This window comes from Talpa europaea (assembly GCF_964194135.1).
Source record: "Talpa europaea genome assembly, chromosome: 11".
NCBI lineage: Eukaryota > Metazoa > Chordata > Mammalia > Eulipotyphla > Talpidae > Talpa > Talpa europaea.
This window is the reverse complement of record NC_140078.1, coordinates 92,608,984-92,635,593: the sequence shown is the minus strand read 5'-3', so window position 1 is coordinate 92,635,593 and position 26,610 is coordinate 92,608,984. Positions and strand designations below refer to the sequence as shown.

General features: G+C 44.3%; 1 protein-coding gene across 1 annotated transcript; it reads left to right on the top strand.

The window, feature by feature from the left end:
- Positions 1–876: 876 nt before the first annotated feature.
- On the top strand, positions 877–25,397 carry OXNAD1 (oxidoreductase NAD binding domain containing 1; the record flags this gene model as incomplete). The annotated part of the gene is made up of 7 exons (XM_084247608.1): positions 877–989; positions 1,262–1,325; positions 10,363–10,469; positions 16,282–16,423; positions 23,297–23,539; positions 24,338–24,446; positions 25,089–25,397. The coding sequence occupies 7 exons, from the start codon at positions 877–879 to the stop codon at positions 25,241–25,243; spliced, it is 933 nt and encodes a 310-aa protein (XP_084103734.1). The 3' UTR covers positions 25,244–25,397.
- Positions 25,398–26,610: the final 1,213 nt, after the last annotated feature.

Sequence of the window (26,610 nt, the reverse complement as noted above, 5' to 3'; positions counted from 1 at the left end):
ACAGGAGAAAGACTGGAAAGTGAATCCTTAAAAGTTGACCTCGCTGTGAGGTGGTGCTATTATAACGGGCCTTCCCTTCTGCAGCTAAGATAGTTGAAATTGTTATAGTTTCCCAAGTAGTGTTCTTACATGTTGTCTCTGCCATTGCAGGAACTTTGTAAGACTTTCTGTGTGGGGTACACTGTTCATGTTCCAATGGGTGTAGCCCAAGGTCTCAGTGTAACACCAGGACCAAAATAGTGTGTGTCAGTCAGTCCACCTGCCATACAATAAAATCTCATGGACTCTAAGTTGCATTTTCTTTCGTTCAATGATCAATGAACCATTTCTGGTTTAGCACACTGAAAGGAGAGAAAAATTTCATAGTCTCGCCTGAGGTGAAAGAGCCCTTATACTTTTTTCATTTACTGAAGAGAAAAATAGCAAGTAGGTCCCTTAACCATAGTGATGCTGTGTATATGTTATACTTGGATAGAAAGTTATAAAACAAAACAGAACACAAAGATTTCCTCAATATTTCAAATTCTAAAAACTATTAGTCTATCAGGAAAAGTACTGATTTCTACCATTGCATTCACTCTGCCAACTTTTAAATATTTCTCTACCCCAAATGGCCACATTTAACATGCTATATTCCCATATCTGTCCTTTCCTTAGTTATCTTGAGAAGAAATAAAAATCTATGGGAATATTAATCTTTCTGAGCTCTCAAAGGCCCAGAATAAATTATAATAAATTTATTGTTAGAAAAATATCCATGTCTTACTCCACAGTGACACAGCCCTTCATTTGGCAAATGTTGACTAAGAGTCCATTATGTGCAACTTTTCATGGAAATATTTTTACTTTCCTTTTTATGTTTCCCCAGGAAGTGCCATGGCCTGTGCTGCCATCGTGAATCCTGCGCTGTTGAGAGGCTCTGTCGGTGCCGTCTGTTCTCACTCCCCTTGGGTGACACGTAGTGCTTGGCGCCACCTTTTTCTAACCAGGTGAGTCGTCGGTCCTCAGTGTCATTTGAGGTTGATTTGCGAAGAGGTGACCGGCTGATGGTGTGGGAGGCATGTCGCATTCCTGAGGACATTCCTTAATGGGGCGCTCAGCGGGGCATGCCATCAGCAGATCCCCAAGCTTTAGTTGGGTGGTGGCCATTTGTCTGGGATCCATGTTGTATTTTGGGCAGCCATGCCATCGCAGGGGAAAGTAGGTGAATTATATTGTAGGAAGAGATTACGTAGTAACCTAATTTTACTTTCTGTTAAAGCATGGTGAAATCCAAAAGGAAAACTGACCACTTGGAGAGAACCGCCAATGTCGTTCGACAGGAGGTTTGTACCTTTGGGTTGCGGCAAGTTCTAGGCTGCATGGTCTGCACGGTTGGGACTGGTCTGCAGAGAAGGTGCTAGATGAGGAGCTTGGCCCTTTTGAAGGACGTCGTGGAATGTTTGATTTTGCTTTTTTGATTTCATTCAGACATTTAGCTTTAGTGTTATAAGTATATTTAAACTAATAGTAGGAAAAAACCATGTATTTCACACAGGAAGGATTATACATTTCTGTAAACACGGTCAGAAATTGTATTGCCACATTCGTTTAATTTTTATTATGACTATAGTAGGATACATTTTCTTGCAAAAGAATATTTGACTCCTACTTTCAAGCTATTTCTATTGTCAGAAAATGGTTCTGGGACCAGGGGTGGTGTGTTTGTTGGAGTCAACTTTAAGTCATTGTTTTATGTTTTTTTGGGAAGTCTGTGGAAAATTAGTTCAGCATAATACATTTATGGGTGTTTGGGAAAATATGCCTTTCCCACTGGTGATATTCTGAAAATACTTTTTATTTTGGTTTGTTCAATACACAAAACTGCTGGTTCTGTGGGAGATTTGTTAAGGTTTCTTTTTTTTTTTTAAGATTTATTTATTTGTTTATTTATTTATACAAGCACTGGGTACAGTCAGAAGCACGGGAGGGTAAGAGAATTCACCAGAGCCAGAGCAGGGAGCAGAGCAGGCAGAAGGACCAAGGTACACTGCTAAGGGGAGCAGCGGGCGGCAGGAGAGGTCTGCGCGCCATGTGGGACCCTCCTCCAGTGGCCGGGGGGCAGCCGGGGATCGAACCAGCGCTGCAGAGGCTGCGGGCAGCTTTGCAACCCAGCGCTCAACCGCTGCGCTACCAGGGAAGGCAGCGGTTAAGATTTCTTTTTAAAAAGTAAAATGATTGTTTTGAAGAAAGAGTGGTTTATTCCACACTCTTCTGTTGTATTTTGATGCAAGTAGATTTACAGCAGGGTTTGGTAATTCTGTAAAGGGCCAGATAGTGTTTTAGGCTTGCGGGGCCTTGCTATCTTAGTTCCAGATATAAAACTCTTTCTTTGTGACATGTGAAGACAGCCACAGGCAGCACATGAACAAATCAGCATCGCTAGATCCAATAAAACATGCTTTACCAAAGCACCCAGACTAGTTCTGTGGGTCATAGTTGCCAATCCCTGAGTCACTTCAGAATTGCTCAGAACAAAAAGCATTGGGACTTTGGGCCTTATTTTGAGCTAAGTTTAAGTACACTACACAGAAGTAGTGTTTTTGATGGAGAGTTGACAATTTTAATGCCCAGGAGCCAGAAGTCATAGGGGTAATTCTATCACAGGATTACCTTGGCAGAAGAATTTCCAACTCTGAGTCTCCTCCTCCTCCTCTCCCGTTTCTCATTTCGGCTCTTTGCCTAAAGGAACAACATCTGGGAGGAGGGAGATAAAGCGAAGTGATATCTGAGGCTACCCCACTGGTGTAAGGTCATCAGGGGTTCACCCCAACCCTTCAGACGCAGCTCCTAGCCATAGAGCAGCAGCGCAACCTTGGACTTGTCAAAATGAACAGCACTACAGGTTGGGCTGTAACCAAACCACACCACCTTCCCCGTCCTCTATCATGCTTGCCTTTAATTTGAATAGCAAGTATCTTTTACAAAGCTCCCCACCTGTCATTTGTTCTTCAGTTCAAGTCTGAGAGGTAGCCTGAAGGTAGGAAGGCTCTGTATTGTACAAAAGAGGAGGCTGGCTGAACCTAGGCGTTAGCTTATGCTCCTTCAGGGCCCAAGGAAAGCTCCAGCCCAGGTCTGATTCCTGCTGCCCCTCCTGGAGTGGGTGAAGAACGGAGCACACCCCCACCCGGAAATGTCCCTTCCACATTAGGCATCGTGTTCCTGCCACAGAACTTGTTGAATGTTCGTATTATGATGTTAATGCCTCTTGGGGACTATAAATGTAACCAGCTTGTGGGCGGAGGAGGGTCATGCCGATGCCAGAAACAGCTCTGAATTGAATGACATTTGACAGTGTTCAAGTTCACATGTTTTTCTTAAGGATCAAAGAATAAGCAGTCTGGCTTAGAAATGTCAAGGAGATAAGAGTAGAAATATTGTAATGCAGTAACGGTTGTTCCGGCAAGGCTTAGATGACTTCATCGGCGAGGTCACTGCTTGGCCTCTGCAGAGGGTTGGCCCACTGAGTGAAATGGCCTCTAGCCAGCAATTGGATGGGAGAATTTGGTAGTGAAAAAAATTCTTCCAATTAGTGATTCTCAAGCATTTGTTTGGAAATGATGCCAGGCACTGCAGGTCCTGGGATTACAGTCTTGAAAATGGTAAGTAAGGTTCTTGCCCTCAGTCTGGAAGGGACTCCTATCAGGAGACACTGGCTTTCCGCACCTAATTGATTTTAGAAAAGCCACTAACTATTTTTCAGCTATGCTAGTTTGCTTCTTGTAGAAGCCCGTGCATGATCTTACAAATGCCTTATGTATGTTGTTACCTTAAGGGTTCAGTAGCGTGTGTGTGCGTGCATGCGTGTGTCTGCATGTGTGTGTGTGCGTGTGTGTGCGTCTTCCCATATCATCAAGCAGTTCTCCGACACTGGCTGGGTATCCTACAGTTCTACTCAGTTCTGACACTGTCTTCCCTGAGAGCATCAGGTCCCACAGTAAGGCCTAAGCTGTCACCCAAGACTCCTCTACCCCCCATCTCCAGCTTTCAGTCTCAAGTCTACTTGTCACCGTGCTTCTGACCAACCAGCTATGAATCTGGAGTTCTCAAGACCCTCCTCCTGAGTCCAATAAGTTTGCTAGAGCAGCTTACAGAATTCAGAGAAACATTTTACTTACTAGATCACTGGTATATTATAGAAGGGCGCAACTGAGGAAAAGCCAGATGGTAGAGACGCACAGGGGAGGTCTGGGAAAAAGGCACAGAGCTCTGCTACTCACCGAGCACCCCAGTGTCCTCAAATCTCCATGCATTCACCAACGTGGAAGCTCCTGGAACCATCCTTCTGGGTTGCTAGAGGCGCTCCACCACACAGGCCTGCTTGCTTGTCGGCTGGCAGTTGATTCAACCTGCATCCCTTCTCTTCCTGAAATTCTGGGGATGGACCAACCAATCACATGGCTGGTGCCTCCGGTGACCTGCCCCTCCTTTTGGGGGTTGAATAATTGAGTGGATGTCGATGGTAGCGTGTATTGGCTAAGGTAGAGAAGAACAAGTTTGGGGGAGGGGAATAACGAAGTCAATTTTGGAGAAGTCTGAGGTGTGAGGGTGGGTGGGAGATGGAACCGCAGATGAAACAAGATGAGCTACGAGTTTTGTCAAGTTTAATCAGCTGTTGAACCTGGGTCATGGGTACATGAGAATTCATTATGCTATTTTTACTACTTTTGTGTGTATTTGAAATGTTCCCCAAAAATGAATAGGAAGAAGCGGGAGAACACAAAGAGTTCTGTGTTAAGAGGATATATGAATTTGGATATATTCTGTGTTAAGTGGATATATGAATTTGGGAATAAAAAGTTTAAGCTGTGCTGGAAATAAAAAGTTTCAGCCGTGCAGAGATATCGTTACTGCTTTCCTCACTTAGGAGGTGCCAAGAGTTTCAAAAGCAAGATAGAGAGTAAAGAAGGAGGGGCCAGGACTGAGCTCTGGGATGAGTCCATATTTAGAGGTTCAGCAGAAGTGGGGGGTGGATGCCAGGGGTTCAGCAGAGGAGAGGGAGTGAGCAGTGAGGCAGGGGGGGCATCAGTGTCTTGAAGTCCTGAGTTAAGGGAGTCGCTGTCCTGCTGAATTCTGCCGTGAGGACATCACTGGGCTTATCAGAAATAGCTGGTGGGTGACCAGACCAGCTTTAGCACCTTGCTCAGGGAGAACAGAAGGCGGGAAAGCAGACGAGGACCACATATAACTCATGAACTATTTTTACGTGAATGGGAGTAGAGAAAGGGGTGATGATCGCTGGATTAAGGGAGAGGCTTGTTTCGCGTGTTGATTTGAGAAGCCGCGAAGCACAGAGGGCAGGTGTCGGGAATCAAATCACTGCTTTGCCACTTAGAGGCTGCGGGGCCTCAGTTTTCTCATGAAACACCTGCCTTCTAGGGTTGTTGTGAAGATTGATTGAATTAATGTATGTAAAGTAATGCATGGTGAGCACTATATATAGGTGTTTGCTGCTGCTCTTCTAACGTGAGACGGGATAGCCAAGCACTCACCTGTGTTCCCCCGCAGAGGGGGAGAGAGGGATGATGGGTGAGAGAAGGTGCTTCGTGAAGTAAAGACAGGAAAGGGCACAGAGGAGATTCAGCCCAGGTGGGCCTTGCTTGCCAGGATGTAGACTTGACAGGCTACGTCACTGGAGAAGTAAAATTTTATAGTTGACAGGATTTTGTGGTCCTTCCTTGTCAGTAAATCATTTCAGTAAAACCAGTTTCATTTAGTCAAATTCCTCCTCAGCAGGTTGGTGTTCTGCGCAATTTAAATGTCTCTGGTGTCTCTGGGTGTCCTCATGTGTGAAATAACGTGCTGTTCCTGACAATGACTAAGTTGTCCTTCAACTCTGAAATCCTCTGCCCTAACTTTATTTTTGTTTCAAGTCATCTCTCATCCTAGCTTTGTTTAAATTGTAAGCCAGCTAATGAATGAATGGGCGTGAACAGACACAGCCAGCAGCCAGGTTTCCCAAAGAAAGACCTGCTCCCTGAATAGAAATATTTGCAGAAGTAACATCAAAATATCCCACATAAAACCAGCTCTTAAAAATCAGTATGATGGAATTTCCTCTTAGATGCTGACTCCGTCAAAGCATTAAAAATGTGAGCTAGTAAAAGTTGGCAAATGTATTGTTATTTTATTGAACAGTAGAAGAGTCTAAATGTTATTTTATGGAAAACTTCATTTCCTGCCATGTGTTTTAACTTAGGACATGGCTAGTTGAGGTTTCAGTTGGGAAATCTTTTGATCCATTAAGTATAAGAGCAAGTACAAATGTAAAACATAGTTTCTCCATCATGTTCTGCTTATTCAATAAAAGTAAAGAAAGAATGGCCTATAACAAGGGCCATGATTACAGATCTTAATTATGTGAAACTAGCTTCAGAATAAAACAAAGATGCAGCCTTCAAAAAGATTTTGCTAATGTTTTTAATCCACTTTGCTAGAGATCTTTGTGTGGTGTACATTATTTGTATTAAATAAAATGGAGTGGTGAGAGGGAGGCATATCTTTGCAAACCACTCATTCTGCAGGGTACTCTGTTTCCCAGTTCTGGCAGTGTTGCCCGTGTTATCAGGACTAGTAGCAAAAGGTGGGTGTGTCTGTATGTATGTATATATATGTGTGTGTGTGTGTGTGTGTGTGTGTATATATGTATGTATATATAAAATACAGTGTGTATATAGTGTATGTATGCTATATACTATATATGCTATATACTATATGCTATATACTACATACTATAAACTATATATACACTATACTACACTAGATGTAGTACATATATTATATATATATATATATCATTGCCATGTTTAAAGTTTATATGTACCTAGTTTCATTCAAGAATCTAACTGATGTCAGTTAAACTGTTACAAATGAGATAATCTAACTCTTGACTGTATTTTTACAGATTATTATATTGAAAGAAAATAATGAATGTTTATAAAATAAACACCTTTTTTGTAAACCTTAAAAAATGAGAGTAATGATGTAATGGTGAATCCTCTGATGATTACTACTTGTCTTTGTAATGAGATATTTAAAACAGAAAATGAGGCAAAGGAAGATACCTGTTCTGCTGAAGAAATCCTGCCTTCCTTGATCTCGCCTACAGATTTAAAATTAATCCCAGAGTTCTGTAGTTTTTTTTTTCCACCTGTCTTTGTAAACAACCAAAAGGTTTCTGGACTTCTTAACCTTACTTCTAGAAACCAGTTTTAACTGAGTTTTGTTAAATTTTTTACTCATTCTGCAAACTTACTGAACCTTACAATGTGTTAGTTCTGAGCTTGATCTAGGGAATTGAAAGGAATGTCAAGAATACTCTAGAAATATTTGTGGGAGGAATGAATATGGTGGGTTCAGTGTACACATAAACAAGTTTCTTGCTGGGACCCGGGTTTGAACCCTGACTCAGCCACTCCTTAGTGATCTTGAGCAAGTGACTAAACCTTTCAGTTTCCTCATCTGCAGAATGGAAAATAACAGCACCATTTCTTGGGGTGTAATATGATTACTCCTATCACCTAAATGATAATGCACTGAATATTTAACCCAGCACCCAGAATATACTCGAGACAAACGTGCCTTAGACCTTGGCTATTGTTACTCACAGGAGTGTAATTGTGAGCCTGTGACTGGCAGGGAAATACTGATGAATGAGGGAGGTGGGTTAGTATCTTTGGGAATGCTTGAGGCCCAACTCAGAGGTAGGAGAGGAATGTGGCCATTTAAAAAAAGATTCAAGGGGCTTTTCCATTGAGGGAGGGAGAAGGAGGAGCAGTACAGGAGGAGGAGGACCAGGTCAGAGGCAGGAGTTCAGTGTCGGCTGCCCCAGGCACGGAGAAAACTTCAGGGTGGAAAAGAAGTAAAAGAATCAAATTCAAAGAGATCAGGGAGAGTGAGAACTGACACTGGGCGTTGAGTTTGGTTGTTGAGGAAGATGCCAGCCAACCTTGGAAGGAGACGTTGCCAGAGGGAAGCCAGGTACCTGTGGTTATGGAGAGCGTCAGGACTGGGAAAGGCTGTTGGGAAGGAAGCGTCAGTAGAGGCAGGGATTAAAGGCAAGATTTCTCAAAGAGCATAACGACAAGTCTGGCTTTTACATTTATATGAGCAAAATAGTGGGCTGCGGATACAGCCGCCGCAGCGCACGGTCCTGTTGTCACCCACGAGAACAGACCCCTTGGTGGAGGAGAGCTGTTCCTGGGGTCCTGCGTGGCAGCATGGGTGTGGTGGCCCGGACAATAGTAAACTCATGGGCCGTAATAGATAATGTAACAAATAAATGCTAATAATTATCATTATTGCAGTGAAACAACTGACAACGAGTACTCACTGTGGCCAGCAGTGTTATAAGTGCTTTGCATGTATTATCTAGTCTTCCCCACCACTCTCGGGGTGTAGGTGTTATTCTCCTTCTACACCTGAGGGACTCAGTAACCAGACCAGAGTCACACGGCTGGTAGTAAGTGCTGGAACCAGGATTAGATACCAGGTCACCCCACTGCCGAGCTGCCGATTCCTCCATGCTATGAACAGCCAGGTTATGCTGCTTCCTTCTATTTTGTTCTTAGTTGCTCAGGTGGGCAAATGCCATTAGACATCATGTCTAATGAAACAGGCCTAGAGAGAGGGAAGCTGAGTATGAAGGAAAGGGTGGTGGGGGCTGATGAGGCAGGGTTTCAGAGTAGATCAGCAGGACTAGCGTCAAAAGCACAGAGAGACAGTGGTGGAAAATCACCCCGCTTGCTCTCAGGGAGAGGAGGAAGCGAGACCTGGCAAAAATACACAGAAGGAGAGGCAAGGATTTTGCCAGAGAGAGAGGCAGCCAATTTTAGGAGATGTTTTGAGGTGGTGAGGAAGACCAACATTCTTCAGGAGAACTTTCCAGTGCATTGTTAAGAATTGCCTCCTGCTAGTTGGGTTGGACCAATCCTATCGGAGAAAAGGGCTGTATGAGCTGATGGCAGCGTGGGGGCTCACTGGCCTCCACAGATTCCCCAGCACCCTTTCGAGAGCCAGGAAGCGACCACGCCCCCAAGGAGAATAACTGTTTTGGGCACTTGGTGCTGATTTTGATTTGCTGCAGAAGTGGAGTTAAATGGAGTAGAAGGTAAGGAGTCATGTGTTCTTTTCACCCTTTGGTGAAGAAGTGTCCCAGGTTTAGGGCGGAAGAGAAACCCTGAGCCAAGAGGAGCAGAATAAAGGAAAGACAGGCATTTTGAACTTAAGGGGTACTGGACGGTGCTTAACCGAAGGTTGCCTAAATCAGACCTTTTCAGGGTTTCCTAGAAATCAGATCCATCGTTAGAATGGTGCTTTTCAAGCTGTCTGGAAGGAAGGGCTGTTTTGTTGTTGTTGTTGTAAAAGATATAAAAATGAGTTAGAAAAGATAAGGAAAAAAACCATCATGGTGCAGCACAATTCACAGCAGCTGGGACACAGAATCAGCCCAAATGTCCATCTGTAGCGCCTGGATCAGGAAGATGTGGTGTATCCACGCTGGGAAATTATTATTCAGCCATAAGGGAAGATGAAATGCAGCCATTTTCACCAAAATGGAAGGCGTTTGAGGGAATCGTGTGTAATAAAGCAAGCCAGAGTGACAAATACTGGACATTTACATGGCAGAAGATTTGATAGTAAAATACTTACAAAACCTGGGAGACATTAACATCATGAGGGCTCTGAGGTTAATAGGGAGCAGGGAGGGAAAGAGACAAGGGACTAGAAGGGAAGGTGATGAAGGGAAAAAGTTCAAATAAAAAAAAATACCATTAAATATACTAAAAAGACAGAGTTACAATTCTACTTTGTTTTCTATTATTAGATTAACAATTACGCTGTGAAATTGCTCCCCAAGTTCTTAGGTGCTGACTTGTAGTTTCTGAAATTAGTTTAGCAAGGACTCGCTGCAGTCACAGAACAAGCATGGACTCATGGCCTCGGGGCGGGGGGGGGGAGCGGGGGAGTCTCAGTTTTTTGTGGTCCTGATGGAGAATCTGGCCACCAGGCAAGTGGTTGACGTGGCCTCAAGCACTTACCAGAGTGACACTCAAATAAACGCTTGCTAAGCGGCCCCTTTAAGAGGTGGTTTTTGTCAGCAGAGGAAAATTAAATTAGTCTGATAGCAAGTCTCAAAAATTCGATGATAAAATTTGTTCACCTAGTGGTAGAGAGAATTTCCAAGCAAAGTGAGCTTTGCTTGAAATTTTCAAAAGCGTAACTTTAGAAGATTTCAAAAAGCCTTAGATACCTGACAGCCTCGCTTTGTTCCTGGCATCGTGGACACAGTAACCTCAGCCACAGTTCATCTTTCGGCTCTAGGTGGTGGCGGCTGCCAAGGTGTGTGGAGTTGCCCACGAGTCCCCATCGGTGAAGAGACTCCGCCTGCTGATCGCTGACAAAGGGTTTTCCTTTAAAGCTGGCCAGTGGTGAGTGCTTTTTCTGTTTCCTAAGTTGTGTGTGTTCAGGAAGGTGCTGTCAGATAGAAGGGCTTGTTTTTCCTTTGGGAAAAAGGACTTCTGTGGCCAGCGTGGCTTCCAAGGGTAGCAGGTCTAGACCGTCTCCACTTGCGGTAAGGCTTTTCTGGCAGGGAGAATCTGATTCCTTTGTTGACCTCCGAACCTACCTCTGTTTAAGCCAGTGACCCCTGGAGTCATATGAAAATTGCTGCCTTGAGTTTTTACAGTCAAGGGAAGCAGCTAGTTCTGGTGGGTGCAGGAGACAGCTCTGATGATTCTGTTCTGCAGGAGTGGTCGCTAATAGAATGCACCGCAGAAATCTAATCTGCTTGAGTCATGTGTTGCTGGAACTGATCGGCTTCTTAAAAATCCGTGTCTATGTCAAATCGAGTAAACAAACAGCAGTCTGAGAAGAGGAATAACCGCTAACATCAGAGCTGACCTCCCTCAACCGAATTCCTGCATCACACATACCTGGTCTGGGCTGAGTTTAAATACTTGCTGAATTGACTCCCAGGCTCCCCTCTCAGGAACCGGCCCCATTGGGCTCTGTGGCCTCAGTGACAGCAGCAGCCCAGCTGCCCCGCCGTGCCGGCACGCAGCCTCGCCCAGCAGCAGCCCAAGTGGAATTGTAAAGAAGGCGGCTTGTGTTTCCCTAGGAAAGGTGTGTTTGGGTGTATGTTTCCTTTATTTGAATAAAGCATTCATTTCTAAATGAATTTCTGGCATGTCAGTCTCGGTAGTGTTTCTTAGGAGTCACTTGACTAATTTTGGCAGTCCATCTGGAAATGTGGTTTTGTTAGAAGGGGGATGTGTGATAATAGCAAGTGTGATAATAGCAAGAGTTAGCAGTCTTGTGTTAATAGTTTGCCTTTGAATTTAGAACTAGGAAACAAGATGCTGATTGCAATAATTTGCGTTGGTGAAGCAATTTACTGCAATCTTTGCACATGTGCAGTGATACATATTAAATGCATTTGGGCTGTTGTAGGGGGGTGGGCCACATTTTTACCCTGCACAGATAGTTTAGCAGTCGTTCGATGGAAAAGTGGAAACTTTGATTGTCTCAGTCTATTCTTCCACATTTCCCTTCTGCGGGAGCATTTGTGTCCTGTACATAGCGCTATCTCTGCGCCTTCAACTGGGGCCTTGGCTTCAACCCCATGTCCTGATTACAAGAAACCTGTGCATTTGGTTCATAAAGCTGCTCCCATGGTGCCTGCAAACGGGACTCTAGCTGAAAAAAAAAAAAATCCGCATTCCCCAGCGACACATACAGAGACAGCCTCTGCTGTGATCCTGAAGATAGAGTAACTCGGGGGTGGTGACACTGTGTCAGCAGTGAACACGGTGGCCTCACCTATGTTCCTTCTGGTTCTCCTGTGAACCTGTCTCCTGCTTCGGGGCACAGATTTGGGGGTGATCATCGTGGGTGGCTCGGGGTGGCCCTCTCCTTGCCTGGTGTGGGTTCTTGCACATTCCTGGCACCTGCACCCTCTCCCTCTTGAAGGCCATCACCCCTGATGCTCCAGGATATCGCTCTGGGGCTCTGAGTGCCTGTGGAAATTTGACTTTGTGCTGATCGGCCCTTAGGTCGGGGGCTAAGCTCCTTTGGTGCTGCTGCTAGCTGGCTTGCCCACCAGCTCTCTCAGATCTCTCAGATCACCTCCTCATGGCACTTTGGGGAAAAGGACAGGACTAGGGAAAGAGGGAGCGTGAATGTGGCGGCTGTGCCGTTTGCTCAGAGCAGAGTGCCGCTCTTGAGCAAGGGGAGGCCTGCTGTTCCCGGAGGAGACGGGGCCATCACCCCACACCTCTGAACTCTTGGCCAGTGGCCTCCTCTGCCACCTGCCAAACTCTGAGGAGGAGGCTCCAGACCTGCCTCTAAACAGTGCTCCGAGCTTTGGGCTCAGGTGCCCAGTGGACACTCTGCATAGGCCAGACCCCTGCTTACTGTGTTCTGCCGGGCTCCTGGCGGGGACCAGTTCCTGTCCTCAGAGATTATTTCCAGGAGGTCAGACGATCTGGTCCAGAGAGAGAGGCCAAAAGAAGAAACCCCTTAGAACCATTTCTCCCACGAGCTCCTCTTACCTCTGGGTCCTCCCCTGAGCACCTAGGTCCTCGGTGATCCTGTTCTTGACCTTCGCAGAATTCCTAGAAAAATTGGCAAATTGGCGCATGCACACACACACACACACACACATACACCCTTGGGGTGGAGTCTGCCACCAGTGGTCCCCAAGGCTTACATGCCGGATGCCTTGGAGTCTGGCTCCCCAGCTTGCTTCTCTGCCTGCTGACTGCGATGTGGGCATTTTCCTTCCTTCTCTGGGCTTCTGCGACCATGGCCTTACAAAGGGAAGAGTAATCGTCCTCTGTCTTGGGCTGTGTCACGTGTTTAAAAGATGCCTAAGGCTTAGCTTTATTAGTTTGTCTTCCTTTTTTGTTATTGCCAGTGTTTCACTCAGTCATTTAGCTCATCTGTGCCAGCGAGGCTCAGCGGGCAGATTCCACTTGAGTTCCTTGGAGGGGTCCCCTGCAGTGAAGTCGCTGGTTGGCAGAGTGGCAGGCCGGGTAGGAGGGGTGACAGCAAGTCTACTCCCCAAGGGGCCGCAGTCAGTACTGACTTCACCCTGGGCTGTGCACAGGACACCACCTGAGAGGAGGCCAGGCCAGAGTTTCACAGAGAGAAGCGTGTCTCTATTTAATACAAGATAAGATTTTATGCTTGAAAGTGACTCTGGGCCCTTCTAAGAGAACATCAGGCAGAAACAGATTAGAGGAGCAAGATGAGAGAGACAGGACTTGCCCCCTGCCCTCCTGCAGGGCCACGGTGGTGGGCATGTTCCTTGGGCCCTGTTCAGACCGTCCTGCTCCATCGCTGGTCTGGTGGGCGCTGTGTGACCTTCAGACACGTATGACGTTTTTCTGAATTCTTCATGCTCGGGAGAATTGACTGCTGCCGCCTCTGCTTTCCTCTTCACCCCACCCCCAGCCCCTGAAAATACATTAAAAATTAATACTAATAAAAAACAGTGGCTTTATTAATGTTTTCCTGATAAAGTCAGGAACACATATGTTGGCGCTAAGAAGAAATCTATGCTCAGTACATCTCCTTCCAGACAGCTCTCAGCGCCGAGCACAGTCTCTGTCACAGACAGATTTTTCATGGCCTGTCTACTTGGTGTCGTCTGCAGTGTTTGCATGAGGAAGAGGGGGGCCCCAGTGCTGTAGAGTGTTGGGATGTCCTAGGGAAGCATTGCCACTTGGCCCCCATTTGTGTACCTGATGTGTGCTGGCGCCGGGGGCTGCTTCTCTGGCCCTAGGGCTGCCTACGGGGTGACAGAGGTGAGATGTGTGCTTCCCTGCAGACTTGAGCATGCCTCTCAGTTCTGCAGGTACCCCTGGGGTGCAGTAGTGTCTCAGTTCTTGGCTCCAGGAGTGCAAGTCCAGTATGTGCTTAAAATTCAATTCTTATATGATGTTTTACTAAATATGTATTGTATCTATTTTATCAATTCCATTAAATTCCATTTCTTAAATCCGTTCAGACGAGGTTTCTATGCCATTCAAATTCTTCTGTAGCACTGAACGGAGTCCTTTTTTCTAAAGGTGGAGGTAGCTTTCCCAAGTTACTTGAGAAGAGATTCCCTTTCACTCACCTTCGAGAACAATCTTGATCAACATCAAGCAGTAGAGGGCACTAAAGTTCAGGAGATGGAGCCACAAAAGTAGATCATTGCTTGTTTTTTTAAACATGGGGGGTCGCAATTGTATGGGGAATATAAAAATAAAATTTTTAATAAAAAATACATAAAATTAAAAAAAAAGGAAGCTGGAAAAAAAAATAAACATGGAAGCAGTGGAGATGCTATGTACCTCCTCTGTGATAGTCTATAGCTCCCGTGTTGATAAATATTGCCCATGGTCTTTCAAAATTTGTATATTGTCTGAAATTAAAGGGGAAATTAAAGTATTTATGGATAAGTATCAAGTGAATATAGGCAAAAATAGGCTAGGGAACTAGTGACCAGAAATGGAGTATTCCTAGTCCAGACTGGTTTTTTAAGACTATAAACATTGACCGGATATTTGAGGTCAAGGATCAGAAGAAAATATCTTCTAAGGGCTTAGATCAAGCCAGTAGAACATTGTGTGCTTTGCATGATAGGAAGACAAGGCAGGAAAGTGATACTTTGAGTCTTTTGATGGCTGAGCAACATCTAGATGGATGTATGCATTTTTAGAAATGGGGATGAGAATTTTTAAGCTTTCCAGCTCTAATAGATTCTTCCATTGGTATGTAACCAGGTTTGTTGCATTTCTTAGAATTCCCACCAAAAAAAGGGTTGCTGTGGTATAGAATAACTGAAGAAACTTAGGAGAGTTCTAGACTATGGGAGTGTGGGTAGAAGCAAAGAAGGAAACTGAAGACTTTGGGAACTTCCAAGGCCAAGTCCACCAGTTTCATCAAATGCCAGTGAAAGTTTTTGTTGCCTTTTTTTATTTTACACTTTTAAAAAGCTTTTCAGATACACTTATCATAAAACTCACCCATTTAAAGTCTATAATCAAGTGCTTTTTTAGTATATTTACAAAACTGTATGCCATCGACAACAGACAAATTCTAAAACATCCTCACCATCCCTTATGCCAACCATCATTCATTCCCCAGCCCCTCACCCCCTTTAACAACCACTGTTCTACTTTATGACTTTATGGACTTGTTTATTCTGGACAAGTCGTATCAATGGAATTATATAATATGTGGTCTTTTTTTTTTTTGCAACTGTGTTTTTTTGCCTAATGCAATTTCAGCATTCATCTGTGGTGCGTTCATCAGTGGAATATCAGTACATCATTCCATTGCGTGGACACACCACATTTTGTTTACACAGCATCGGTTGGTGAATCTTAAGATTGCTCCCACTGGTAGTCTATATCAGTTAGGGTGCTATGACCATTAGCATACAGGGTTTCCTTTGGAGCCATATTTTCATTTCTCTTGGGCTTATACTTAGGAGTAAGATTGTTGGCCATATGGTAACCATTTAACATTTTAAGTCACTACCAAAGTGGCTGTGCCGTTTTACAATCCCACCGGCAATGTAGAAGGGTTCCAGCTTCTCCAGATTTATTATGTAAAGCTGTTAAATTTTATCCAATGCCTTTTGTGTCTATTGAGATGATCGTGTGGATTTTGTCCTTTATTCTACTGAGCAGTCTCATTGATTGATTGTCAGATGTTAAACCAACCTTTTGTTCCTTGGGTGTTTTTTTTAATCTATAGTCACAAGGGATATTGAGAAATCGTTTCTATTCTTGTGATAGCTTTATCAGTGTGTTACTGGCCTTCTAGAATGAGTTTGGAGAGCTTGTGAAGGATTAGTATTAATTTTTCTTAAATTGTAGGGCTTACCAGGGATGATTTTAGACCTATGATTTTTTTGCAGGAGGCTTTAAAATGACCAGTTCACTCCATTTACTTAGTATGGACTTGTTCACATTTTGTTTCTTCTTAAGTCCCATTTGGCAGTTTGTGTCTTTCTTGGAATATGCCCATTGCATATCAGCTTCGTAATGTTTGATCTTACAGTTTTTCATAATATTCCTGTATAATCTTTTTAATTTTTGCAAGATTGATGATATGTCCCCTTTCATTTTTGACTTTAGTAATTCAATCTTTTCTTAGTCTAGCTAAAAGTGTGTCAGTTTTGCCTATTTTGTTGCCCACTTTTAAAATTACTTCCACAATAATTATTTATTTCGTCTTTCCTTTCAGGATTGATTTCTTTATTCCAGGACTCTCTGTGGTTGGTGGATTCTCAATATGCTCTAGCCCGAGACTGCTGGAGCAAGAGAGAATGATAGAGCTGGCAGTGAAATACACGAACCACCCTCCTTCCCTCTGGATTCACAATCAGGTGAGCAAATTGCCAGTTTAAACTTGGGAATCTGGGCATCTCTGCCCTGCACCACATTTGTGTTCAGCACACTTACCTCCAGACTTGCAGGAAAAGGGCACACATGCTTGCAAACAGCGCCCACCCCCGCCCCAGCCATATCCCAAATGCAGACTCCATAAAGGGCAAAGAAGCAGAATCCTCCTGATGCATTAAGGATGGCCCAAAGATCTTTTGGGATCTGGAAATATCTTCTAGGTCACCAAACTCTGTTCATTTGAATACCACCTTAGGATTAAATATTTTACTTTATATGTAACTTTTTGAAAATCGACTCTCTTAATGCATAAATGGCAAATCTTTAAATCCAATTGTCTTGTCCTAACCATCCTAAATAAAGAGAATCAAACTATCATTCTCTCACTTGGAGGGGAAGCAGTCTCTGATTACATACTGCTGGTGCCCAGAACCGAGCTCTGCTAAATCCGTGGTGCCATTTCAGTCTCTGGAGAGTTCTCCACACAGGATCTGAGAGGGAATCCACATTTGCTGCTAATAACTCACACTGCCCCCCCAGGCTGAACACAGTCCTACATAAGCTGCTCATTACCTACCTGCTGGAACTCTGACAACACGGAATGATCTCAAAGGAGATCAGTCACTTGTTTTCTTAGCTTTTGATTCATGTCTCCTTCTTGCTGCCATCTTCACTTCTAGAATGTACCATCGGTGCAAATCTGACTTCACATAGAGCTTCTCCCCTTCTTTTCCTGGAAATGATCAGAACTCAACATAGGAAAACAGAAACTTCATTTTCAGCACAACTTAGAAACACATTCCATTATGTTTTACAGAGAAATGATAGTTTATGTAGGAGCCATGCGGGACTAAGAAGGGGCCAGAGACCACCAGTAGCAGATGTCATAGGTCACCACCAAGAACACGGGGGAGTGGGGTGGAGGCAGAAGCTTACAGCCTCTTGTGAGTGTGTTAGATGGACATTTGTTAAGAGAGCCCGGGGTGTACAGTGGAGAGCCAGTAGAGAAACTCAAATAGAGGCTTTTACTCACAGGTCCTGGAGGAAATACTTGCCCCCCTGAGGGCCACATGGGGAGGTCAAGACAGGGTGTAGGCAGAAAGATTCAGCACGTGGGGTATATGCCTTCATGAGGGCCCTTGGGAGGAGTACTTTGGGATTCCTTAGACTAAGGCAGGGTTGGTCAGTTCAAACCAAGAAAAGCAGGATTTTTGTAGGCTCCATGGGGTCTTACTAAGGGTCCCATGAGAGAAAGACTTTGGAGTCAGAGGGAACTGGTTATACCAAGGTCATTGGGAAATCACTTCTGGAACTTCTGTTTCCTTGTGGCTCTGCAGGCTGTTAATGAGGCAGTGAGCTCGTGTGTGGGGCTAGTGTCAGTAGAAGGCCCCACGGGTGGCTTGCCAACACAGTGGGTGCTGAGGCCGCAATACCATGGAGTAGCTTAGCTGAATTCTCAGCGTAACCCTTGTCTGCGCGAGAGTGTGGAAACAAGGTGAAATTAAAGATTCTAACAAGATGCACTTGGGTTCTGTTAGGAGACAGTGCACAGAGGACCAGCTCACACAGATAAGCCATATCTGTAGTAGCAACATGTCATTGTAGTGGCTGAAGAGCACTTTTGTGTTGTGAATCGTTAGTTTAGGACACTCTCTTGGCGCATCATACAATGTAGGACCTTCGTGAAAATAGAGGATCAAAAAAAAAAAAATCCCTATTCACGCAATTGCATGAAAGAATCAAGAAGACATGAATAAATGGAGAGATATAGTATGTCCATGGATGAGAAGACGCAGCAGAGAAGTCAGTTCTCTTAAATCGATAGTCTGTATTTGCTAACAGCAGCCAAAATATCAGCAGGACTTTTCGTAGATCTAAATAAACCAACTCTAGGGTTTGTATGAGAGGCAGAAGAAGTAGAATAGCTAGGTCCATTTTGAAAAAGAAGAATAAAGAGGGAGGAATTAGTAAATTCAGATTAAAATAAAGCTGTAATAATCAAAACAGTATGCTGGGAGGGAAGCGAGACACACAGATCAATGGAACAGAATAAAGAGCTCAGAAACAAGTGCGTACGTGCACACACACACACACCCCACAGTCATTTGATTTTTGACAAACAGGCTAAAGAAAATCAGTGAAAAAAGGATAATCTCAACAAATAGTGCCAGAGCAATTGTACATAACTATGCCAAAAGAAAAAAAAAATCACACTTTATATTCAAAATTAAAATAGAGTATACATCTAAGTGTAATGGGACTGTTGTGTATCTTTAGTTGTGCTTGCACAGATCTACCTGTGTTAAAATTCATAAACTGCACACCAAAAGGAAAAAAAAAGTTTATGATAAGGTGATTAAAAAAGCCTTAAATCAATAGGGGCATAAAATACATATATATATATATATATATATATATATATATATTCTTCTTGTGCTTTGCATGTCAAGCTGTGTGTTCAGAGCAACCCCAGGTGTGCCTTCACATTTCCATTGTAAATTTTCACCCCCTGACCTCCTCAGGCCCTCCTTTGATGAGGCCTCAGCCACCCCATTCCTTTTTGCATTCTCTTTGGGTTTTCCACCCATCACTGTGGCTCTAGACTGCGCCCTGAGTCTCTCAAAAATGCCACAGGAATGGGACCAGCCAAGAGTCCACGTGTCCTCAGACTTCAAGTGAGCTTAGCAAGCCTGCTCCCAGTGCCCCAAGCCCCCTCAGTTGTCAGCCCCCACGTGCCCTGGCCTGCTCCTGCTCGGTGGGCTCCCTGCTCGGTGTCATGCCTCATTGGCATTTTAATGAAGGAACTTACTCTTAGAGCGGTGGAAAATCTCCAGTGGCATCGCTTGAATGCACGTCCTAATTGTAGCGCCTGCTCCACTCTGCCCAGTGGGAGTTGCAAACAGCCTTTATGAAGTCAGATTTTTCTTGGAACTGTTCTCAGGTGGCTATTTTCCTCCCGAGGATTGGTCTTATTAAGCTATTAGTGTGGACAATGGAGGCGCGTGAGTGTCTGGGTGGCAGCAGGCTGCTCCGCCGGGACATGAGATGAAGTGCCATAAACGTCTTCCTTTATTTTATCTGCTTTGGCTGGAGCTCCTGTCAGGGCAAAGGGTAGGGACGGGACAGCCATTGTGTGCCGAGCTCCAGTTGCTGGGGAAAGGTGGTTTACTTCACAAGGAGAAAATCTATCCCCAAATGAGATACATTTTGGAGTAACTGAAAGTAACGTCCTTAGCTCGCTTCCACGTCATACTGAAAGGACCGTGAGGCCTGTGTTCACACAACACTGGTCATTTCTGTTGACCAACAAAAGACAAAAGTGACTTTTGATTCCTTCCAGATGCTAGCAAATTAGAAGATAAGTCTACTGAAGATTACTTTGTCACTAAAGAGACGACAGACTTCTTGAGTATTATCTTTCCCTGGGGCACATTTTCTTGCCAACTTTAGGGTTGGAGATACTCTGGTTTCTAAAAGCAATAACTAAAGGCTGGGTTTGTTGTCATTTCTCTGTGTGCTGAAGATGACCACTGGAGGAAATAACTTCTCTTTCATTTACCCTTAGACTTTTCTGGAGAGAGAAGTTCCAGGCAGGCAAGGGGTGGGGAGGGCTCAGGATGAAAGCCATTGTCATCCTTTGGCTGCGCCTCTTGTGTCTTAGATCCCCTCTTTAAGACTTGAAAGGAAGGAGCATTTCAAAGTGCTTGGGTAGCCTGTGTCGTGGTTCCTAGATTTTACTTATTCCTAGCAGAATGCTCCCTTGCTGCTAATTTCTTTTGTTAGAAATGAAAACCCACTTACCATCCATCATGCAAAAATCTCCTGCATATTTGAAATAGTTAAGTTCAGACTTTTTCTTTTCCTTCAGAGAAAGGATTTCCATTCACTTAAAAGTTCTTTATCCAAAAGGACCCCGATGGTAAATTCAGATAATTTTCCTTTCCTTAGATTTTCTCTATGATTAACTTTTCTGAATTAAATTCATGTCAGAAAGTCCTTAATGCTTACCTGCCATGCAAGGTGCCAAGGTTGATTGCCATGTTTGGTCTTCAGAAAGCACATAGTCCGTTCTTCTTAGGAGGACGTTCATTTAGTTAATTTATGTTGGGAACATGTAATCAAACAAACCTATGCCCTTAACAGAAATTTTTTTATTCCAATATTCTGTTAGTCCCAGGGAAGAAGGAAGCGGTCACTCCAGGTGCTTTTTCTTACACCACAGCCTCAATGACCAACATACCCTCTCTCTTAGAGCCTGATGCAGCGGGGAATCCCTCCACTCTCCCAGGGTGTCAGGCTTGGAAGATGGGCGGGAATGATTACACATTTTCCAGATGCAGCAGCAGAGAAAAGGTGAAGTTAAGGGTCTGAGTGGATGTTACAGGGGCTGTGGTTAAAACCTAGCTTTTAGCTTCTAGATCAGTACAGTTTTCTCCAAACAGGTTCTCAACACTTTCTGAACCCTATCAGATCCAGTGCTTCCTTTCTAGAACTGTCCTACAGTTAGTGTAATCAACACAAAAAAATTTTTGAAGATAACATAATGCTTACATGTTGTGCAAAGGAGAAAAAATGATTCATGATCAAAGACTGTATTTTGATACATGAAATAATCAGATGACTGTTCTTCAGCTTGGGATCTCCATGAAAACACTTAAGATGCAGATGATACAAATTTTAGGCATGTTACCAACTGGGAAATGGTTTTCCAGAACAGTGAACATGCTTGGAAACCTTCTGAATACAATAAAATACAATCTCCATAGTGCTGGCATTCTGGAAAACTGAGACACTAGAGATCCATGCAAAGAGCACTGTGAGTCTTTTGTAAAACGAGTTAGGGTCTGGTCTCATGTCATTACAAAGCATTTTCCACCCATATGATGGCCCCTGGGTCATTCAGAAGTCTGTGCATTACAGGTAACGGGGTGCTGTTAACCCCACTCTCTGAGTCAACAACCTGACACGCCCTCCTGAGTTCTGTGCAGTACACACTCCCCCTGTGGCTGATGCCAAGCTTCATGCAGAAACTGGCTCACAAAATTCCTGTACATTTTACATCTCCTGCCCTTTCAATGCCAATTGGGTTCCCCAAATTCCTGTGACAATAAAACAAGTGTCACCGCCCATCTCCACAACACCCCTTCAGGGTGTGGGAACCAGTGCATTTATTTATTTATTTATTTATTTTTTAATAAATTTTATTGTTATATTCCCCATACAATTGCAGCCCCCCCATTCTGACCCCAATCCCTCCCCTCCCACCCCCGCCCCCCTAAAAGTGTCTCTGGTTCATAGTTTTTTGTTGATTTTGATTTTCACTTTCTTATAGTTATTCATTTTCCTGGTCCCTTATTTAAGTTTTCTAGATTCCTGCTATGAGTGAGACCATCCGGTATTTTTCTTTTTCTTTTTGGCTTATTTCGCTGAGCATGATCCCTTCCAGCGCCATCCATGTTGCTGCAAATTGCATGTGTTTATCTTTTTTGAATGCTGAGTAATATTCCATGGTGTATATGTACCACATCTTCTTGATCCAGTCATCTATTTTTGGGCATTTGGGTTGTTTCCAAAGCTTAGCTATTGTAAACAGTGCTGCTATAAACATAGGGGTGCAGGTGTTCTTTGGAATTGATGTTTCTGTGTCCTTTGGGTAAATACCTAGGAGTGGAATTGCTGGATCATATGGAAGCTCTATGTTTAGTAGGTCCAGAAATCTCCATACAGCTTTCCACAGTGGTTGGACCAGTTTGCACTCCCACCAACAGTGCAGAAGAGTTCCTTTTTCTCCACACCCTCGCCAACATTTGTTGTTGCTAGTTTTTTTAATATGTGCCATTCTCACTGGTGTAAGATGGTATCTCATGGTAGTTTTGATTTGCATTTCCCTGATGACAAGTGATGTTGAACATTTTTTCATATGCCTGTTGGCCATTTGCATTTCCTCTTCAGAGAAGTTTCTTTTAAGCTCTTCTGCCCATTTTTTGACTGGATTATTTTCTTTGTTGTTGTTGAGTCTCATCAGCTCTTTGCAGATTTTTGTGATCAGTCCTTTATCATTAGTGTTGGGTGCAAAAATGTTCTCCCAGTTGGTGGAGTTTCTCTTTGTTTTTGTTATTGTCTCTTTTGCTGTGCAAAAGCTCTTTAATTTGATGTAGTCCCAGCTGTATATCTTTGCCTTCACTATCACTGCTTTGGGTGATGTGTCTGTAAAGATGTCTTTGATGTGCAAATCACATAGTGTTTCGCCTATATTTCCTTCTATATATTTTATGGGAACCAGTGCATTTAGCAGCTAGTAGTTGCTTTGCCTGGATGGGGTGTACCTGGATGGGTGTGCCTTGGAACAGAAGCCTCTGGCTGCCTGTTCTTGCTGCTCTGGGGGGAAGCAGGCTGTTGTGAACAGGCCCACAGTGCCCAATCCCCTCAGCCTTCCAAGCCCAGGGCAGCCCCCACGGAATGACAGTTGCCCCCTCCTGCCTGTCAGCTCTGGGGCTTTGATCAGAACACCGGCGTGCCACTCAGGAAACCCATACTTCAGAACTGTTTGTGAGTCCCTTGGCACCTTCCACAACCCAGGGCATCGCCTAAGAAGTTAGCAGGTGGCAGAAGTACTGAAGCGAGTCTGCTATGCTTCATACCCCAGTGGCTGCAGTGGGATCACAGAGGCGGAGTCGCAAATGGCCTCTATAATGGACAAGTGGGAGCAATTCCCAGGGCCCAGAGAAAACTGAGAGCAAGCTGTAAAAATAGCCCTAAATACTGGCACCAGTGCGGGAGGTGGACGCAGTCGGGTTTACGGGAGTGGAGCGGGGGGCAGAAGACCTGCACTAAGGACACCTTCTTTCCTGCCTCAGTGTGCACTTGACTCCGAAGTTGCCGTGAGAGTGGGCGGAGAGTTCTACTTTGACCCTCAGCCTGCAGATGCCTCTAGAAACCTGGTGTTGATTGCAGGAGGCGTCGGGATTAACCCTCTGCTTTCCATCCTGCGGCACTGGGCAGATCTGCACCGAGAGTGGGTGGACAGAGGAAGGGGGTGTGAGATGGGAGCGGTGAGACTCTTCTACAGCGCCAGGGACACCAGCGAACTCCTGTTTCAGGTAAGGGCGGAAGGGACGTTTCAGAGTCTGCCCCGAGCAGCCCCGTGAATGGCAGTCACTGTCCGGGGAACTTTCTTCTCGCAGTCCCGTCCTGCCTGCAGTAGTTCTCAACAAAATTTCTGCCAAGGCTTAATCATGTTGAAGTGAGAATGAACCAACACAGCTTACCCAGGACCAGGAAATCAACGAGGGGGGGAGGAGGCTCCCCAGAAGCGACAGAATAAGGGCAAGCTTGGGGGGCTTGACTCCAGACGTGAGTGAACAGAAGCCACTACAGCCCCGAGATTCCTTAAAGAGTCAAGAGCCGGGGGTGGAGGTGGGGGTGGGGGTCTTGTGTTCCAAGAGTAGGTGACTCCCCATAGTTTAGACCCAGCTGGGTCACCGAAACCCCCCCAGTCGCATCTGTGGAGACTAAGTCCACGTGAGGGAGAGGCTTTCACTCTGGGTGGGTGTGCAGCTGCAGAGATGAACAAAAGAACAGAAACAGTTAAAAGACACAACTGTGGTCAGTGAAACTGCTGCCTAATTGCCAATAGGCGAGAAAAAGGGAAAAAGAAAAAAACTCCCGGAGAGTTAGTAATATGCTTGTTAGCATATTCAGATTTCAATTAAAGCCAAATAGCCCTCTGTGCTCTGAACGCTCTGGCCTGCTCGGCTGCAAACAATATCCCTCTGAGTGGAGAGCAGGAGCAGCAGACGTGTGCGGAATGGGAGTCGAGTCCGCGTCGGTGGCTGTGCACATCTGTTCTGTTTTTTTTTTTTAAATTGTCGTGTGACCAAATATGTTTGACATTCCAGAAAAATATCCTCGATTTAGTAAATGAATTTCCTCAGAAGATTGCATGCAGTTTGCATGTTACAAAACAGACTACACAAATCAGCGCCGAACTCAAGCCATACATCACTGGTGAGTCCCCCGAAGATATGGTGACTGTCTCCTCCAAGGTATTTGGGGGACCTGCCAGTGGGTTGAGTCGGTGTTTTATTGTTGGGAGTTGCTTGGCTGGGAGTTCCACTACCTGGGGAATTGAGAGATGATTCATCATGGAGAAAGAAGGAGAGATTTAGTCGGACTGACTGACTATACACAGGTTTCCTGCTGCCCGTATTAAAAATTTATTTTCCACATTTGCGTCATCACTATAGGATGCATATAAAGAATTTATATTCCGGCTTTGAAGCGATTCCATTTGCCATGAATGGTAACTTAAATTACTCATGGTTTCTCCTGCTTGGAAGGATTTTTCATAAACCAGTTTATTTACTTTGCTGAAGGCAGTTTTGAATCTTTAGCAAGGACTAGTGTGCTAGCTGGCCCTGTCTGAAGAGGGCATTATGATTAACCTCCCACTTTGCCAGCTCTAAGTTTAAGAAACCTCTAGATGCACTCTCTGCTTGAGTCTGACCCCAGATGCTAACAAGAGCCACGTACATGGCAAGATACCCCGAGCTCGACTTACCAAAAATAAACATTGTCGCTGAGTTGTGGTCAGGCCTTCAGTACAAACATGTCTGACTTAATTTGATGTTTATTCTGTTTTTTTGGTAGAAGGAAGAATAACAGAGAAGGAGATAAGAGATCATATTTCAAAAGAGACTTTGTTCTATATTTGTGGCCCACCTCCGATGACAGACTTCTTCTCCAAGCAACTAGAAAAGAGCCATGTTCCAAAAGAGCATATTTGCTTTGAGAAGTGGTGGTAGGGAGCAGGCAGAGGTAGAAAGGAGCCAGATTTGAGGCCCAGCCTGGACGGAAAATGTTATCTGACTCATGGCAAGGGGAACTTAACCTGTGTTCAGTCTTATTTGATAAGACTAAGTGACCAGCTGGATGAGAAAAGCAAAGCCAGCTGACAGACTTGAGTGCTCAATTTTTTCCAAAGACATCACTGGTGAAAGTATTTTTTACTGTATTGGCTTTATTTTTTTAATCACTATTTGATTATCTCATGAATGTGCCTCAAATTGGTCATACAGATTTTCTTTCCCATTAGGGAAAAAGATGATATATGCTTACACTTAATGATGTGAAAGGTGGTTTTGCGTATGAAATGGAGCTTATTTTTAAATTATTTGACAGTAACTTGTATCTCTCTGTTCAATAAACATAATTTCTAACACAAAGCCTTTGAAAATTCTTTGTATTTAATGTCATGGTAAGCTTTTACTGTGGCCTGCAGCCTTGCTTCTTTGAACCTTCAAAGTTGGGTTTGGAAATAGAAAATTGTTAGGAATTGGGTCCTCCCTGGTAGTGCAAGGGGTTTAAGCCTCAGCATTATGAAGCTGTCCACAGCCACTGCAGCATGAATTTGATTCCCGGCCTGGGAGCTACCCACATGGCACAGCAGACCTCTCCTGTCTCCCCGCTGCTCCCCTCAGCAGTGTACTTCAGTCACTCCACCTGTTCTGCTCCCCACTCTGTTTGGTGAATGCTCTCACCCCTGCACCCCTGGCCTATACCCCAGCTCTTATATGCATAAATAAATTAAAAAAAAAAAAGAAAATTGTTAGGGAAAAGGCTTTGGGGGGCTGAAGTGTTAGTGAATATCCTAAGTGTGTATCCTGATGAATTGTTCACTTTTCCATGAAGCTCTTTCTTTGTTCTGTGTCTGGGCTGCCTGCCTCGGTGCTGCCTGTAGGGGCGGATCTCGTCTGGGGCGAAGGTGCTGGGGACCACTGTGCTCCACTGAGTCTGCCTCCGATGGTAGCAGGCAGGCTGGGTCTTGTCCAAATCTTGCTTCTTTGCTTTTTATTTGGTTACTTTGCCAGGGCTGGTCCTGGCACATGGTTGTTGAATGACAAAGAGGACAACTAACTTTTACCTCCTAGCTAACCTGTAACCTTCATGCAGGTTACATGATACATAATATGTGCTTAACAAATATTTGTTATGCCAATGAAAGACTATAGACCTAATGCTTTAGATTCGGATTCAAGATTGTTTTTGCAAGACTGTGTCGTATGCGGAGTGATATCTTTCAGTCATGTAAGGAAGCACATAATGCCCAATTGTCCATTTATAGTGTTTCTTCTTGTGCCATGAGACCCTTCTCAGACTCTCCTCAAAAGAC